General features: G+C 40.8%; 1 protein-coding gene across 7 annotated transcripts in view; it reads left to right on the forward strand.

The window, feature by feature from the left end:
* RIC8B (RIC8 guanine nucleotide exchange factor B) overlaps nt 1-9,400 on the forward strand; it is a 115,835-nt gene extending 106,435 nt beyond the window's left edge. For 4 of the 7 annotated variants that reach the window (XR_009505446.1, XR_009505447.1, XR_009505448.1 and 1 more), the window contains 3 exons: nt 1,376-1,514; nt 2,165-2,341; nt 8,304-8,391. Coding sequence is in view for 3 of the 7 variants with exons in the window: in XM_059936818.1 (XP_059792801.1) it covers nt 8,304-8,415 (112 nt within the window). In the remaining 4 variants the exon portion in view is untranslated. Of the gene's footprint in view, nt 1-1,375; nt 1,515-2,164; nt 2,342-8,303 lie in introns of all 7 variants that reach the window. The other 3 variants (XM_059936818.1, XM_059936820.1, XM_059936822.1) reach the window with 1 other exon arrangement.
* Nucleotides 9,401-13,968: the final 4,568 nt, after the last annotated feature.

Consider the following 13,968-nt stretch of genomic DNA (forward strand, 5'->3'; position numbering starts at 1 on the left):
AAGCATATTTACCTGACAAAGAAATTAAGATTTGGAGGCCATTCATTCATTCCTGCTTTTTCATTCCATAGTTGAGCTTTTCTCAAATATCAAGTCAGGTCCTAAGTAGCTTATATCAAAAACAGAAAACAAACAGAAACAACTTCATATGAAGGAAACCAGTAAAACTGCTATGATTCTATGTTAATAAAGTCTTTTAATTATTTTGAAAATAGAATGATTATAGGTATTCTAACAAATTCTTACATTCAGTGTGATCATATTAAGAAAATTAACTTTAGAAAGACTTACTTACTTATTTACAGGACTGTTGCCTGTTTAGGCAACTCCTGAAGTGGAAGGACATGGTGTAGATAACATGCCATATCCATTTGTCTTGGGAATGATATTTTTATGTTACGTATTTTACCTTCCCAATTAACTGTACCCAATCCCAAAGCATAATGGTGAGGCTGAGGGAAGGATCTCAGAAATGTTTTTGAAAAATGCAGCTTGAAGACCTCGAATTTGGTATAGAAAAGTCACCACACCTCTCCTGCCTACTGGGTTAGTGGCTTAGTGAAAGAACAGTAAAACCAACCAGTCAGCACTAGGAAGCCATTAGATGAAAGATTATACTGAAAGACGAAGGATCAGCAAAGGACACTCTTTCATAGTATATAACTGAATATGTTAACCAGTGCCAAAGGTTGTTTTAATTTCTGTGAGGAAAAAAGCGTTAAAAACACTTAAGAATATCACAAGTTATTGGGAAATCCATTGTACTTCAGTGGGTTATGGACTGTTCCATTGATACTGAAATCTTGAAATAAGATGCACTCTCAGACTTGGAATTATAGCAAAGATTACAGAGCTTCTTTCTCCGGGCTCTCACAGGCTCCATTACAGCAGGCACTTTTGGAAAAGCTCTGTTAATTAAAATGCTTTATTTATATACTAATTTTCATCCTATCTTTCAAATGTGAAAGGGAATTAAATATGAAATGGCTAATTTTAAATGTCAGGGTTCTTTTTTTTCCAAGCCAACCTTACATTAAGAACAGGAATCCCTGTGCCAAAGAAATGGTTCCCAATTATGCCATCATGGGTTTTGTTATACATTGTACAGAAGTCAACAAAACAAGTAGGTAACAGGACCTGCCTAAATAGCAGCCACCCTCATTAAAATCAGAGAATTAATCAGGGGGTGATTGAAGGAAGCAATGCTTCATAGGCTCCCCCTTTTTCTTCTTTTCTAATCATAGAACAAAATATGTTACATAAAAGGATCGGAACTATTATGCAGTACTCAATTAGAGGGAGGTGAATAGGTCTCTAACATGCTGTTTTATCAAAAGAGCAGACTGGTGTTTGCATGACTGTTGTTTCATTACAGACCCTGTCATTAATTCCATGTGTCAATACTGCCCTGTAGTACACAGAGCAGACAAGAAAGAAGAGCCCTTGAAAACAAGGGAATGATTTTTGAGTCGTTATCAAGCTAAGTGGCAAGCGGGAAGCTGAAACTCGTATAGGTAAATTCGAAGGGACTCTTGGGAGATCTGCAAGTGGGAAACAAGAATGCATTTTACCAACTGCTTAATTATGTCCTGTTTTTCAACAAGTACACTTGAATTGAATGCTTTGTTTGTATTGCACAAAAACATGTGCTGTGGGCAAGAGTATTCTCTTGTTTCCAGGTCAAGTAAGGTGTTTTATACACATACACATCTGGCCTATTCTATAATGTGCTATTGGGTATGTTAGTATCTGAGCCCCAATATTGCACTGTCATTTCTGGGAGAAAGAGTTATGTAGGAACCAGAAGCCTAAAAAGTGGAACCTTCTCTGAGGTCCTGAGAGGTTACATAAGCCCAGGCATCCCAGAGGACCATACTTACAGGGAAATGGTGGCTCAGGAAAATGTTGAACTATATCTGGGGAAAAAAAAGACAGACTATAAAATTTTAAATATGGTATTAAATCCCATAATCTCCCACCCCTAAATCTTTAAGAAAGTACTTTTTTGGTTTCCATTAGCAGTCCTAAGGGTTAGGCTGGGGCAAAATAAGGTTTCCTTTCTTGGACGTGCTTTATCTGTGTCCTCGTGCCTGGCCAAGCCCTTATAGATTATGGTTCCTTATCGTTTAGTAAGATCAAATTTCTAAATGATGTTTCGTTCCAGTTGAACATTCTTGGAGGCTTATCTCTTCCCTGGCCAGATGCCTGATCAGATGAGAAGCCCGCCATGATACTGTCACAGTGCCTAGAATGGGCTCTTTATCCAGTAGACATCACTGTACTTTTTGATGATAACGAGGGCAGTCTTAACTTGTGTTAAGGCCTGTGTATAGCATTGAAGGTAAGTATGAAGGAGTTATTGCTATGTGAATATCTTAATCCTGATGCACATTTCAATATACAGTATCTTCGTTTAACCATGGTCTACATATATCTGACACCTAGCCATCCTTTTTAGATGGGACCTTCATAATTTAGGACCAGTAACTCTTCATGAAATGGCCTGTTTATTGAGGGCCATGATTGAATTTAGATCCTTCCTTGTAACATTTGCCATTGCTTTGATTTACTTTTGGAATCATTCTAATCATTTGCTGGTAGCTTTGCAGGAAGGACTTGTGGTCTTGGTGTATGTCAGTGACAATTAGGTAGGCTGCTGTGTTTGACTCTTAGGTTTAGAAGATCTTGATTAGAAACAAAAGCTTAGCAGTATTGAGTTTTAGTGTCTTAAAAACCTAGCAGCTTTTTAAGTAGATCAAAATTATTTAGTAGCCTAATATTTAGACTCCTAGAATTAGAATCTTGGGGATCATCTTGTCCAACCCCTTCATTTTATATAGATGGGGAGACTGAAGCCCAGAGAAGGAAATGACTTGCCCAAGGACACCCAGCAAGTCAGTGGAAAATCTGAGACTAGAATCTAGACCCACTGGTGCCCCATATATAAGCAGCTGAGTCTATACTAATTAGTGGTTGGAAATTCCAGGTTGTATGGTACAAAGAGGGCCTTGACTTCGGGACTGTCAGAATGTCTGATGACACTGACTCATCAGGGAAATAACTGCAGTCAAAATAATATGAGGATGTTTCCTGGCAAATGGTTCTCTACCATTGTCCATTTATGCTATGACCCATCTATTATATTCTTTCAATAAACATTTACTGAGCACCTACTATGTGCCCATCCTATACTAGATACTGCAAATCACAGCCAGATAAGACATGGACTCTGCCCTCAAGTTGCTCACAGTCCAGTAGAGAATGAGAAATCCCTGGAAAGCATTATGCAGAATTTCCTGTAGAATGCTAATACTTTTCCTAACTGCAGATCTTGGTGATGAAAGTGAAACTTCTACCCAAAGATCCAGCTTTTCTCTTGGTCAGGGTTTGTTTATTAGGAGTCCCATAAAACACCATACCTTTTCTTTCTGTGAAAGTGCAAGATAATACCAACTGCAGCTAAATTGAGTTCATAAACACTTTTTGAGGATCTACTATCTGCAAGGCACTGTGCTAGACACATAGGGATATGAAAATGAATAAAGCATAGAACATTTTCTTTTTAATATGTCAAAGGAATATTGTTTTATAGCCTTCAATGTTTGTAATGAGAATTATTTTTAATAAATATTCTTAAATATGGGACCCTTGAAATAGAAGACAAAAATACCTCTGTACTATAATCCAGACTCGTCAGCCCAGGATTTCAAAGTCTCCATCCAAATCCTCTTTTGTACCCCATATCTGTTTTGAGCTTTCTTTTTCCTTTACCTCTGCCAAGCCAGCCTGCTTGCCAATCCCTGCACACAACTAACTCTTGCTTCTGTGCCTTTGCTTGACTAATCTTCTGCTTCTGGGATGCCTTTCTCCCCATGAATCCATGTCCATCACTGCCATTACAGTCTGGCCCTGAGTCCATCTCCTGCCGGGAGCCTGTGATCAGCATCCCCATCTCCTCCGTGTCCCTCCCATGTGTACATAGCCCATATGACTGGTGGAATAACGGTTCTGTGGTATTCATGAATGTTTCCCATTCTCTGTCCACATCTTGCTGATCTAGATACAACAGATCTTATTAAATGAAACAGTTTAGTATAACCAGGTCATTTATCAGACCTTTTAGGAGTAAGTCTCTATATCAAAGACTTCATTTTGGTATTTGTGGGCTGTTATATGATAGAGAGGAAGATCAGAATCGTTAAGATGGGGGTTTGAAAAGTAAGCCCGGAGTCCATAAGAAAAAACAGTAACATATCTGTAAGTGATCCTCTCTCCTTCCACTCCCAAACAGGATGAGAAATCGCCTTTAAATACATTTCAAATACAGTAAGGGTGTATAGAACTGTCAAGCTAGGGAAAGCAGGGCTCTGCCTGTTAATCATCTCAAGCTTGTTGATCTGCTGTTCTGTAATTCCTTTAATATTGTTTAATGTGTGTGTGTTTTACCTTCTGAACTGACTAAAAGCTTCTTGAGGACAGGGACCATGTCTTTTATTTGCTTCTGCATATTCTTCTCCCACTTATTCCCAAAGAGTACCCTAACAATCTTGTGGAAGCCTTCCTTCCATAAACACATAAGGGACAGGAAATGCATCTTGTGGGTTCCAACTACATTCCGGCCATTGCATTATGCACTTTTTATGTATAATAACCTTTCACCCTCATGACAACTCAGTGAACTGGGTATTCCTATCCCAATTCTACAGATAAGGAAATTGAAGTTCAGAGAGTTCAAGGTCTTACTGCTAGTGAGTGGTAGATCCAGGATTAGAACCTAGGTCTGTCTGATTCCAAAACCTATATATGCCTTTCGCTATACCACAATAATAATAACTAATATTTAGGACTCCTTTACAGTTCATAGAACTCTTTCATCTGCACTATTATTATTGCAATTACTACTACCACTGCTGGTACTATTACCCCTTAAGTCATCACTAGGAAGTAGGTAGCGCTAGTATCATTAACCCCATTTCACAGATGGGAGTACAGAGACTCAGAGACTTGCCCAAGATCACACAACTGGTAAGTGGAAGAGCCAGGACTTCAGACAGACTTCCTGACTCTAGATCTTTTTGTTCTTTCCACTGTATCACATTGCTGCCTTAATTTATTTGCATGAATGCATGATTATGTGGCCAGTTATCACTGACACCTCTCCTACAGGAATGTCAGTAAGACCAAGCGTCACATGGAGCCATGTGGAAAAGACAGTAATTCATACCCTCAGAGGAGCTTCTATGTTAGTAGAGGGGTGATACATAAGACCTAAAAAATAAAGCCTTGAGAAGAATAGTTCACAAATGAGAATTAAAATATGAGCCCCTTTATTCTATAGATGAATTCCCATAATTTGGCCATAAAACTTTTGTAATGTTCTTAATTATTTCTATTATAAAATTGGATTAGGGAGTGGGGTGAAATCGGTGGACTTGATTTGAAAATATTCCTCCTGGGTTTGGATGAGAAAGTGCTAGCTACTTTGTGCAAGCTGGTAGCTAGCTCCAGTATCATTCTGTTACCAAAGAAATGCTGGAGTGTTAGGAGTGATGGCATATCCACCCAGCAATTCACTATCTTGGTAGAATTCCTATAGTCTCATCTGCTGATCCGACTTCTACCTACCCATACCCTTCAACCCCACCCCCACCTTACTGTACCCTCAGTCCACCAGCCCCTTCAGACCTTTGAACTTTCTGATCCCTTAATGTTTCACCCCAGAAGGTGATCCCCTTCTCCTTTGGTATCGATTATTAGTAAACAGTGTCCAGTATCACAAAGTCCTTCAGCACCATCAGAACTAGGAAACAGTTACTGAAGTATAGATATGTATAGTATGTATTCGTGCTGAAGAGAAGTTTCAGTGGAAGCAGATCGTTTTCTGGTTCCTCTAAGCATTTCTCCCTGGTTGTCATGCAGAGCTGGTCGCTGTCCTGAAAGATGTCAGCGTCTGCCCCCCGCCCCCGAGCTGCTGCACCTGCTGTGCTCTTGCCGCAGCGAGCGGGTCGCCGCCCACGTGGCCATCGGAGCGAGGCTGCAGCCACACTCTGCTCCTCACCCCCCCACCTCCGCCCTTCCAGCGGACCGCAGCTCTGCCCTGGAAGGAAGGCCTTTCCTTCCTACAACCACAGCCATGATCCAGCTCTCTGTCTCCACTCACGCCGTTACTGTTACAGTGACATCCTCATGGCTCGTCTCCCCGCCGCAGTTTCCCCTATTCCAGTGTGTCTTTTGCACTGCTGCCAGAGATACTTCCCTATAAAACAAACCTGATGATAGGGCATTCCTTACAGGCTAAGACCCGAGCTCCTTGCTTTGGTATTCAAGACACTTGACTACTAGACCCCAAACTACCCTTGCAGACTTGTCTCCTCCTGCTCCTTCACTGAACCTCACCACTCCCCAAACACTGGGCCCTGTCCCAGCTTCATGGGAGCCGAGAAAGAAATTGACACAATCCAAAAAGGTCTACAAAGAAAAATCACAAGTAGTTGGGACCATACAGAGCCCTCCACACAGACTCCTTAGCCTGAAAAGATCTGTACTATCTTCGCGTGGCATAGGACACCTCATTGGAGGTGCCGTTCCCACCTTCCCCAGGCAATTTGGTTGATGCTTCATCTCAGGAGCTGTGATTTCTTTTGTTCATGATTCTGTTACAGCATTTACCCCATTTTATGTTCTAAGTTATTTTTCACGTATATGTTTCACTCACTCCTCAAGGGCATCAGCTGTGCCTAGTCTTCCCTTTCTTCCCAGTATATGACACAGTTCCTGGCACATAGTCCTTGAACAGCTGAACTGAGTGTGTTCCTTCAGTGCAGTTATAGCAGTTAATCCAGATGTGTGTGCTGCAAAGAGCACTGGACTGGGATTCAGAGACCTATGTCCCAGGTCCAACTTTGCCATTAGATATGTGACCTTGGGTAAGTCACTCCAGTCTCCTTTATTAAACAAGGGGGTTGGACTAAATGATCTCTAAGGCCCCTTCAACTTTAAGTTCTATGATTCTGACCCCATTTCTTGGATCAGGAAACACATTTCCTACTTTATAGTATTTAGCAGCCTCAACCAGTCAACCATCCACATTACTCAAATGGAGTTTTCAGACTCTCAGCAATAGTCTTCTGGTACTAGACAGAGCTGCTTGATTAGGTTCCTGTTGACTTATCCAGTGACCACTGAGCTGTTCTTCCCCTTCCCCAGTAAGTTTCTCTGCAGCTATAACACCGTCACACTGCTATGTGGCCGGCCCTTCCGAGGGGAGCCCTTCTTTGTGCTGGCCTAAGGGACAACAGCAAGGAAGCAGAGGGAGAGGAGGTTTTTTCCTTCACTCCAACTCCCACCAGCATTACAACTGCTGCCATGTTGGTTCTTGTTGTAGACATGTTTTTAGGGGGTGATGCCTGTTGCTGTGAGAAGTAAGTTTTAAGCAGCTCATGTGCCTCTTCAAGGCTCCTTTTAAAGTACCCTGCTGACTTTTTGGGGTGGGAGGAGGACTAGAGTTAGCAATTCAACATGTACATTTGACATAATCTCTATACAATAAATAAGAGCCTATGAAAAGATTAAATAAATCTTCCTTAATGCTTTTTGATTGGCTTAATCAATAATTAATCATCTTTAGATGAGGCTGTAACTTGTGGAGTAGATATAATTGGATTAGCTGAAAAGAGGCAGTTGGGGAGCTTTGAAGAGATTAAAATGGCTGTCAATCCCATAATTAAACTGCCACAAACAAAAGCAATGGTGTTTTTTAAAAAGAAGGAGAGAGAGAGGAAAGAAAAGGGAGGGAGAAAGTTGGGGAAGGCCAAATGATTTGAAATCAGTAAGTACTTATGTATCACTAGAGATTGGAGAGGCAAAAATCAAATGACAGATTTATTCCATTAAATGAAATCCATACATATCAAATCAGCCATTTAATTATATGCCTGGTCCACTGGGACAGGTGAAATTTTGGCAGCTTCGACTTCACTAAAATAAATCCACAAAAGGAAAAAAATTATTAAAAACAGAAGAGACCTGCTCCTTGTCCTGAGCCCATTTAGGCCTTGACTTTTCATACTTTTAATTGGCTTAGTAGGTTTGGCCTGTGTGAATGAAGTCTTTTATCTCCCTCTTTTTCTTTCCATACCTCTTTCATCTTTCCTGTTACAAACACACAGAGAGAGCTTGAGGAAAAATACTTTGGTTTTTAAAGACTTTTCTTTTTTTTAAAGGATGTGGATTTGGGTTGGGGGAGGGGGTGTGTGTGATGCTGGTGAATACTTTTTTTTCTTTCTTTTCTCTCTTTTTTCCAGAGAGGAGTTGCTTAAACCAATGGGACTAAAACCTGATGGGACAATAACGCCTTTGGAGGAAGCACTCAACCAGTACTCTGTCATCGAGGAGACCAGCTCTGACACAGACTAAAAGCATCACCTGCTCAACTCTCAGTATTGCTTTTATCAGCATCTTTTCTCTGTAGCTCCAGGGGAATCTTTTCTCTAAAACATTTATGCCCTTGCTTTGGCTAGAAACACATTAACTGGTTTACTCATTGAGAATCCAGCATATTTAAGAAGTGATCCTGTGTTTTTGCGATATTGAGGCATTCATACAGAGCTGCAGTTAGACGGAGTTGCAGGGACTAGGAACAGAAAAAAAAATAATTCCATTTTGTCAAGATGGAACTGAAGGACTTCACTCTATAAAGCAGCCCTGGTTGAATCTGGCAGTTCTGTTTGCCAAGATTCTTAACAGAAGATTTAGCCGTGTCCTTCCTCTCACTTGTGTGAGCTGCCTTTTCTGAATCTCTCCAGAGACGGAGGCATGTGAGAAGCAGAACGAGCTGCTAAAAGGGGGCTGAGGCAAGTGACTTGTTAGATCAGGACTGAGTGAATGGAAGCCAAGCAGCTGCTCCATAAACGTAGCCCAACTCTTCATTTCAATTTTGTATAAATCTATAGAAAGGCACACACACGCACACACACACAACAGCCCCGGACTTGCAAACTGATTACATTCAAAAAGTTTGTATGTCAGTTATCTAGAACTTCAGAATACATTTCTCCCTATAAAGTTATAAATGATGGTTTAGTTCTGAGGCAGCTACAAATGCCTATTTATTCCCTAATAACCTGAACACTAGTACCATAGAACTGAACCCCCATCTGTATCACTGCATGGGGAGCATGCATTCTGAGGTCTAACATAGGGGTGCCTCCAACCCAGTAGAGGGAATGGGGACCCCCTGGGTACGGGGAGTTCTTTTGAGCCCTCTGCTGAGGGCAGGGGAGTCAGCAGCACCCATTTGTACATATAGGTCACTCATATGTCACATGTTTTAAATTGGGGACTGTGTGCTTGTGTGTGTCCTACCTTTCTACCATATGTGATCAGTTTAATGGTAACTTTATTTATTTAAAAAAGAAACACAAATAGTTACTGTTAAACTGATTAAGGCTGTTTATTTTTACTTTTAGAATTGGTCATATGAAGAAGTAGAAAATGAATCATGCAGTAGACAGTGGGCCTAGTTAATCAGTGGCTAAAGTTGAAAAGGGGTTGGTTTCCTTTTATATATATATATGTATGTATGTATATACATACATATATATATATATTTATATATATATACACACATAATGTGCTTAACCACTGCCTTTTAAAACGTTAAATTAAATAAAACATTGGGGTTGATTCAATTTAGCTATCTGTGTGTGTTTCTTTATAGATACATGGGGTAAACAATCCTGTTTCACAGTTTGTGCTTTTTTAAAGTGCTTTTACATCTATTATCTCACTTATAATAAATAGCCTTTCTAAGGATAAAGTACATGAAGTATTAGTGAAAATGTCGTTTATCCAGAAGTCACTTCTCTGGCAAAAGTACAAATCAGGAATTCAGTTTTAAAAAGCCTTAGAGCTGCCAAAAGAGATGGCAGAGTTTCTTACAATTTATTTATAGGAGAGGTCCCTCAAGAATCTCACCTTTTGCCTCTTTACTAAAATTTGCATATATTTCTAACATGTTTAGTTATCTGACTTCCAAGCCCACAAAACAAATGGCAAGGAGGAGGCTGTTAGATGGAAAGCAGCAAAAAGCCAACTGAAAACCGGATAGGAACGTGGGGAGAATGAGAACTACTCGAGGCGTCATGAGTCTGGGACCATCTGTTTCCCAAAGGACATTCTAGTTGACCCAGAAAGTATCTGTACAACAGTATGGCCTATAAACTAATTCTTATAACGATGACCTTGTGTTTCTTTTAAAAAATAAGGATACTCTATAAAAAGACTAGGAAGAATACAGTACATTTTAGGATTTTTATCCAAAATAGTTGGAGTGTAAGTTATGCGTGACCCATGTTTTAACAGTAAATAAAAAAGAAACTTGGTAATTCATAATTTTAGATTAAGTGAAAAAAAGTTTAGAAAAAAGAATTTAAGTATTTTTGTTACTTCATTCTACAAATGCATTTTTAAAGTATTTTTATAATTTCTGCAATTAAATAGCTTTGGCATGAGTGTTGGCTTACCTAAATGAAGACATGTTTAATGAAATACCATCTTGCCAGCTTTATGCAGAGTGTTTGAACAGTCCTGTTTAAGTAGCTGTGCTCTTCTGCTTTCAATGAGTTCTGTTTCATTTTGAGTTTCCCCATACTGGGCACTAAGCTTTGTTTTGAAGAGGGAATTTGCAGAGGGAGAAGATGAAAGTGACCTCATCTTGCACACGGAAAGAGAACTAACATCTGTTGATTGCTTGCTCTGTGCTGGGCTTTTTATGTATCTTATCTTGTGTAACCTCATCACATCTCACGTTAGAGATCATCTCTGGAAAGCAAAGTAAGTTACCCAACATCACAGAGCAAGTAAAAATCTAACTCTGGCCGGCCTGACCCCCAGCACCTCTCCTTCCCCTTCACGCTGCCCACCTGGGTCCATGTTGTGCCCCTTTATGACTCTGGAATGCTGGGAGAGTGGTAATTCTCAGGCCATTTTAAGCAATAACTATTTCAGCAGAACTGGTTTAAAGAACTTATTAAGCAGGGAGGTGACCTGAATGAAGTTAAAGTGTGAGTAGGAAACTTGCTCAGTTAGTACTGGATTTCAAATAAGGACCTGGAATCCTTTAGGTCAGAGATGAGGGCTGCAGGCTCCCCCCCGGCCCCCCCCCCCGCCACCCTGACCCTCGACATCTGCCTGGCTCAGTGGCCTGCAGTGGGGATGGTGAGAATACACTGGCCAACTGCACTCTGCAGGCCCTTGTGTCCACATCCCTCCCAACCTTTAAAACAGGGTATGGAGGAGCGGGTTCTAAAATAAGGCACTTGAGCTGCTGCTTTAGAGTAACAGTTGACAGACACTTGAGACCCCTTCACACAGCGGGTGGTCCTGGCAGGTGCACAGGACGGATGTTTTTGTCCCTCCTTTATAAATGAAGAAATAGGCAGAGGCAGTACAAGTACTCAACATCCCCTTACTACCATCAGTCTTGCCGCCTCCCAGTACTAGGTGTCTCTTATATTGACTTCCCTTCCCCTCCCCCCCATTATAAAAGTAATATATGTTCATTGTGGAAAGTTTGGAGAATACAGGAAATAATAAAGTTAATAATTCACCCCAAAACCCACCACCTGAGATAATCTCTGTTAATGTTTTGGTGTATTTCCGTCCTGTGTTTTTTCTATGCCTATATAATTTATTTTACTACAAGATTGGGATCATGCTGTATTTACAGATTTGTACCCTGCTTTCTTCTTTAACATATTGTAAGCATTTTCCCATGTCAATAAATATTCTTCAAAAATTAATGGCTATATGATATTCCATTATATGAATTGTGGTAAACACTAGTAATTGCTTACCCAGTATTCTTCTTCCTTGCTAACAGAGGTGACATCATGACCTATCCCTCCTCCCCACAAAAAAAGGTGCCCGCTGCCTTCCTGGGAGGCAGCATGAGCCTTGTCAGCACTGAAGAGCAGCAGGAAATGGAATGGCACCAGGAAGAGCAGACTTGCTCTGTCATACACAGTCTAGCAGGAGCCTCGGCAGCACAAATCATGACACAGCTAGATTAAGTGACTAGATAATTCTATAATTTTTGTTAAGGAGAGGCGTTTGAAAATAGCAAGGGATCTAGATGACTTTAAAAAGTCTGCATGTGAAGAAAAAAGATGTCAATCATGTTTACTACTCGGTAATCCAGTCACTGGCATTAATTTTCTTGGAGATATTCTTCACTGCAAGTCCAGAGGTGAAAGAGGGTACACAGGGATGGGGAGAGACATGTTAGTCTTTCAAGAAAAGTAAGGGGACACCTGTCAGAAACTACTGGGTATGTGGCGAGCACAATATGGAGAAGGAACAAATGAATGGTGTTCTAGGAACAAATCATATGGGTGAGGGAGGAAGGAGGGAGGGATTTCTAACAACTGCCATAAGTGAGAAGATTCAAGGAAAGGGAGAGGTTTCTAGAGAGGACTTAGGAGGATAGGAGGATGTGACTCTGATGCACTATGCCGAGTCCCTGCACCAAGTCTTCAAGAAGCATCAGAGCAGCCTTTCTTAAAGGGGTGGGGAGATTAAGCCTCACTTCCTACACCATGCATTGTACATAGTGAATTAACTTTCCTGTGCATCTAGAATAGTGTTAGCTACATAGCATCCTCGATGGAGAGAAAAAATAGTCACTCCAGTCCAGAGTTCTGTGGTTCAGGTGAACCCTGGTTGAGAAAGGCTATCTTAAAGAAAAGGTCAAAATTACTCTGCAAGGCTTCTAGAGTCAGATTTGTGTTTTCTTTTAATGTAACACAGGGAAGATCCTGGGCCCTAGGGCTCCAGCTGTATCCAGGTCTCACTGACCTGTACCTTTTCTGCATTGAACATAGCAATTACAGCTGTGTATACTTACTGAGCAATTACTGTGCCAGACACTGTGCTAAGCACTTTATGTGCACTTTCCAATTGCATCTTCATGACAACCTTACGAGATAAGTACTATTAGAATAACTCCCACTTTTCAGATGAGAAAACTAAGGCATAAAGATGTTAGGTACTATGTGCAAGGCACACAGCCAATAAGTAGCAAAATTCGAATTCAAACCTGTCTGATGTCTGTAAATACTATGCTCTGTGTTGCTTTTGCGATCAGAAAAATTAAAGTTTTGAGAGAAAAAATTTCAGAAGAGATTGAAATGGGAAAAACAGAATTGGGAAATAACTTTAACACATTTTTCCTCACTCCATTTCCATATCTCCCCACTACATAGAATCCCATACTCCTGCTAGTCTCAAAGAAAGACCCATGCTCACAAGCATACCAATCCACATCAGTGTGTTCAGTAAACATTCACTGGGCATTTACCATGTACCAGGCACTGTTCAAGGTGATTGGGGATACAAACACAACTTGAAAGTCCCTATCCCCAAAGTGCCCACAGTGTGAGAAGTCCATAACCAAAGCCTGTACAAAGTGCTACAGGATGCCAGGAGGAATATGGGGGTTGAGTAACAAAGCTTCGTAAGGGACATCTAAGCTGAGCTTGAGTTCGCCATGTACAGGAGAAAGACTGTTCCCACCAAAAGAACTGGCTCCAACAAAAGCTCGTGCATTTGATGTGTTTACAGAACACAAACATGTCTCATGATGGGACACATGAGTAGCAGAATTTCAGGCGAGGAAAGGACACAACCAGAAAGATCACTCTGGCTGCAGTATGGAGAATGGAGTGGAGAAGGGACAGACAGTAAGAAAAGAAACCAGATAGAAGGCTGCTGCATCCGTACATGTGAGGGGTAAGCAGGGCCTGGACCGGAGTAGTGGCAGGAGGTGTAAAAAAAGAGGGGAGGGAGTCAAGAAATGCTTAGAAGCTGGAATAAACACAATTTGGCATTGTGGAAAGGCAAAAACTGAGATGGGAATGACTTTGAGAAAAAGATAATCTAAAATACTGGCTCTGCCAAACTGTGAACTAA

This window comes from Balaenoptera ricei, chromosome 10 (assembly GCF_028023285.1).
Source record: "Balaenoptera ricei isolate mBalRic1 chromosome 10, mBalRic1.hap2, whole genome shotgun sequence".
Classification (NCBI taxonomy): Eukaryota; Metazoa; Chordata; class Mammalia; order Artiodactyla; family Balaenopteridae; genus Balaenoptera; species Balaenoptera ricei.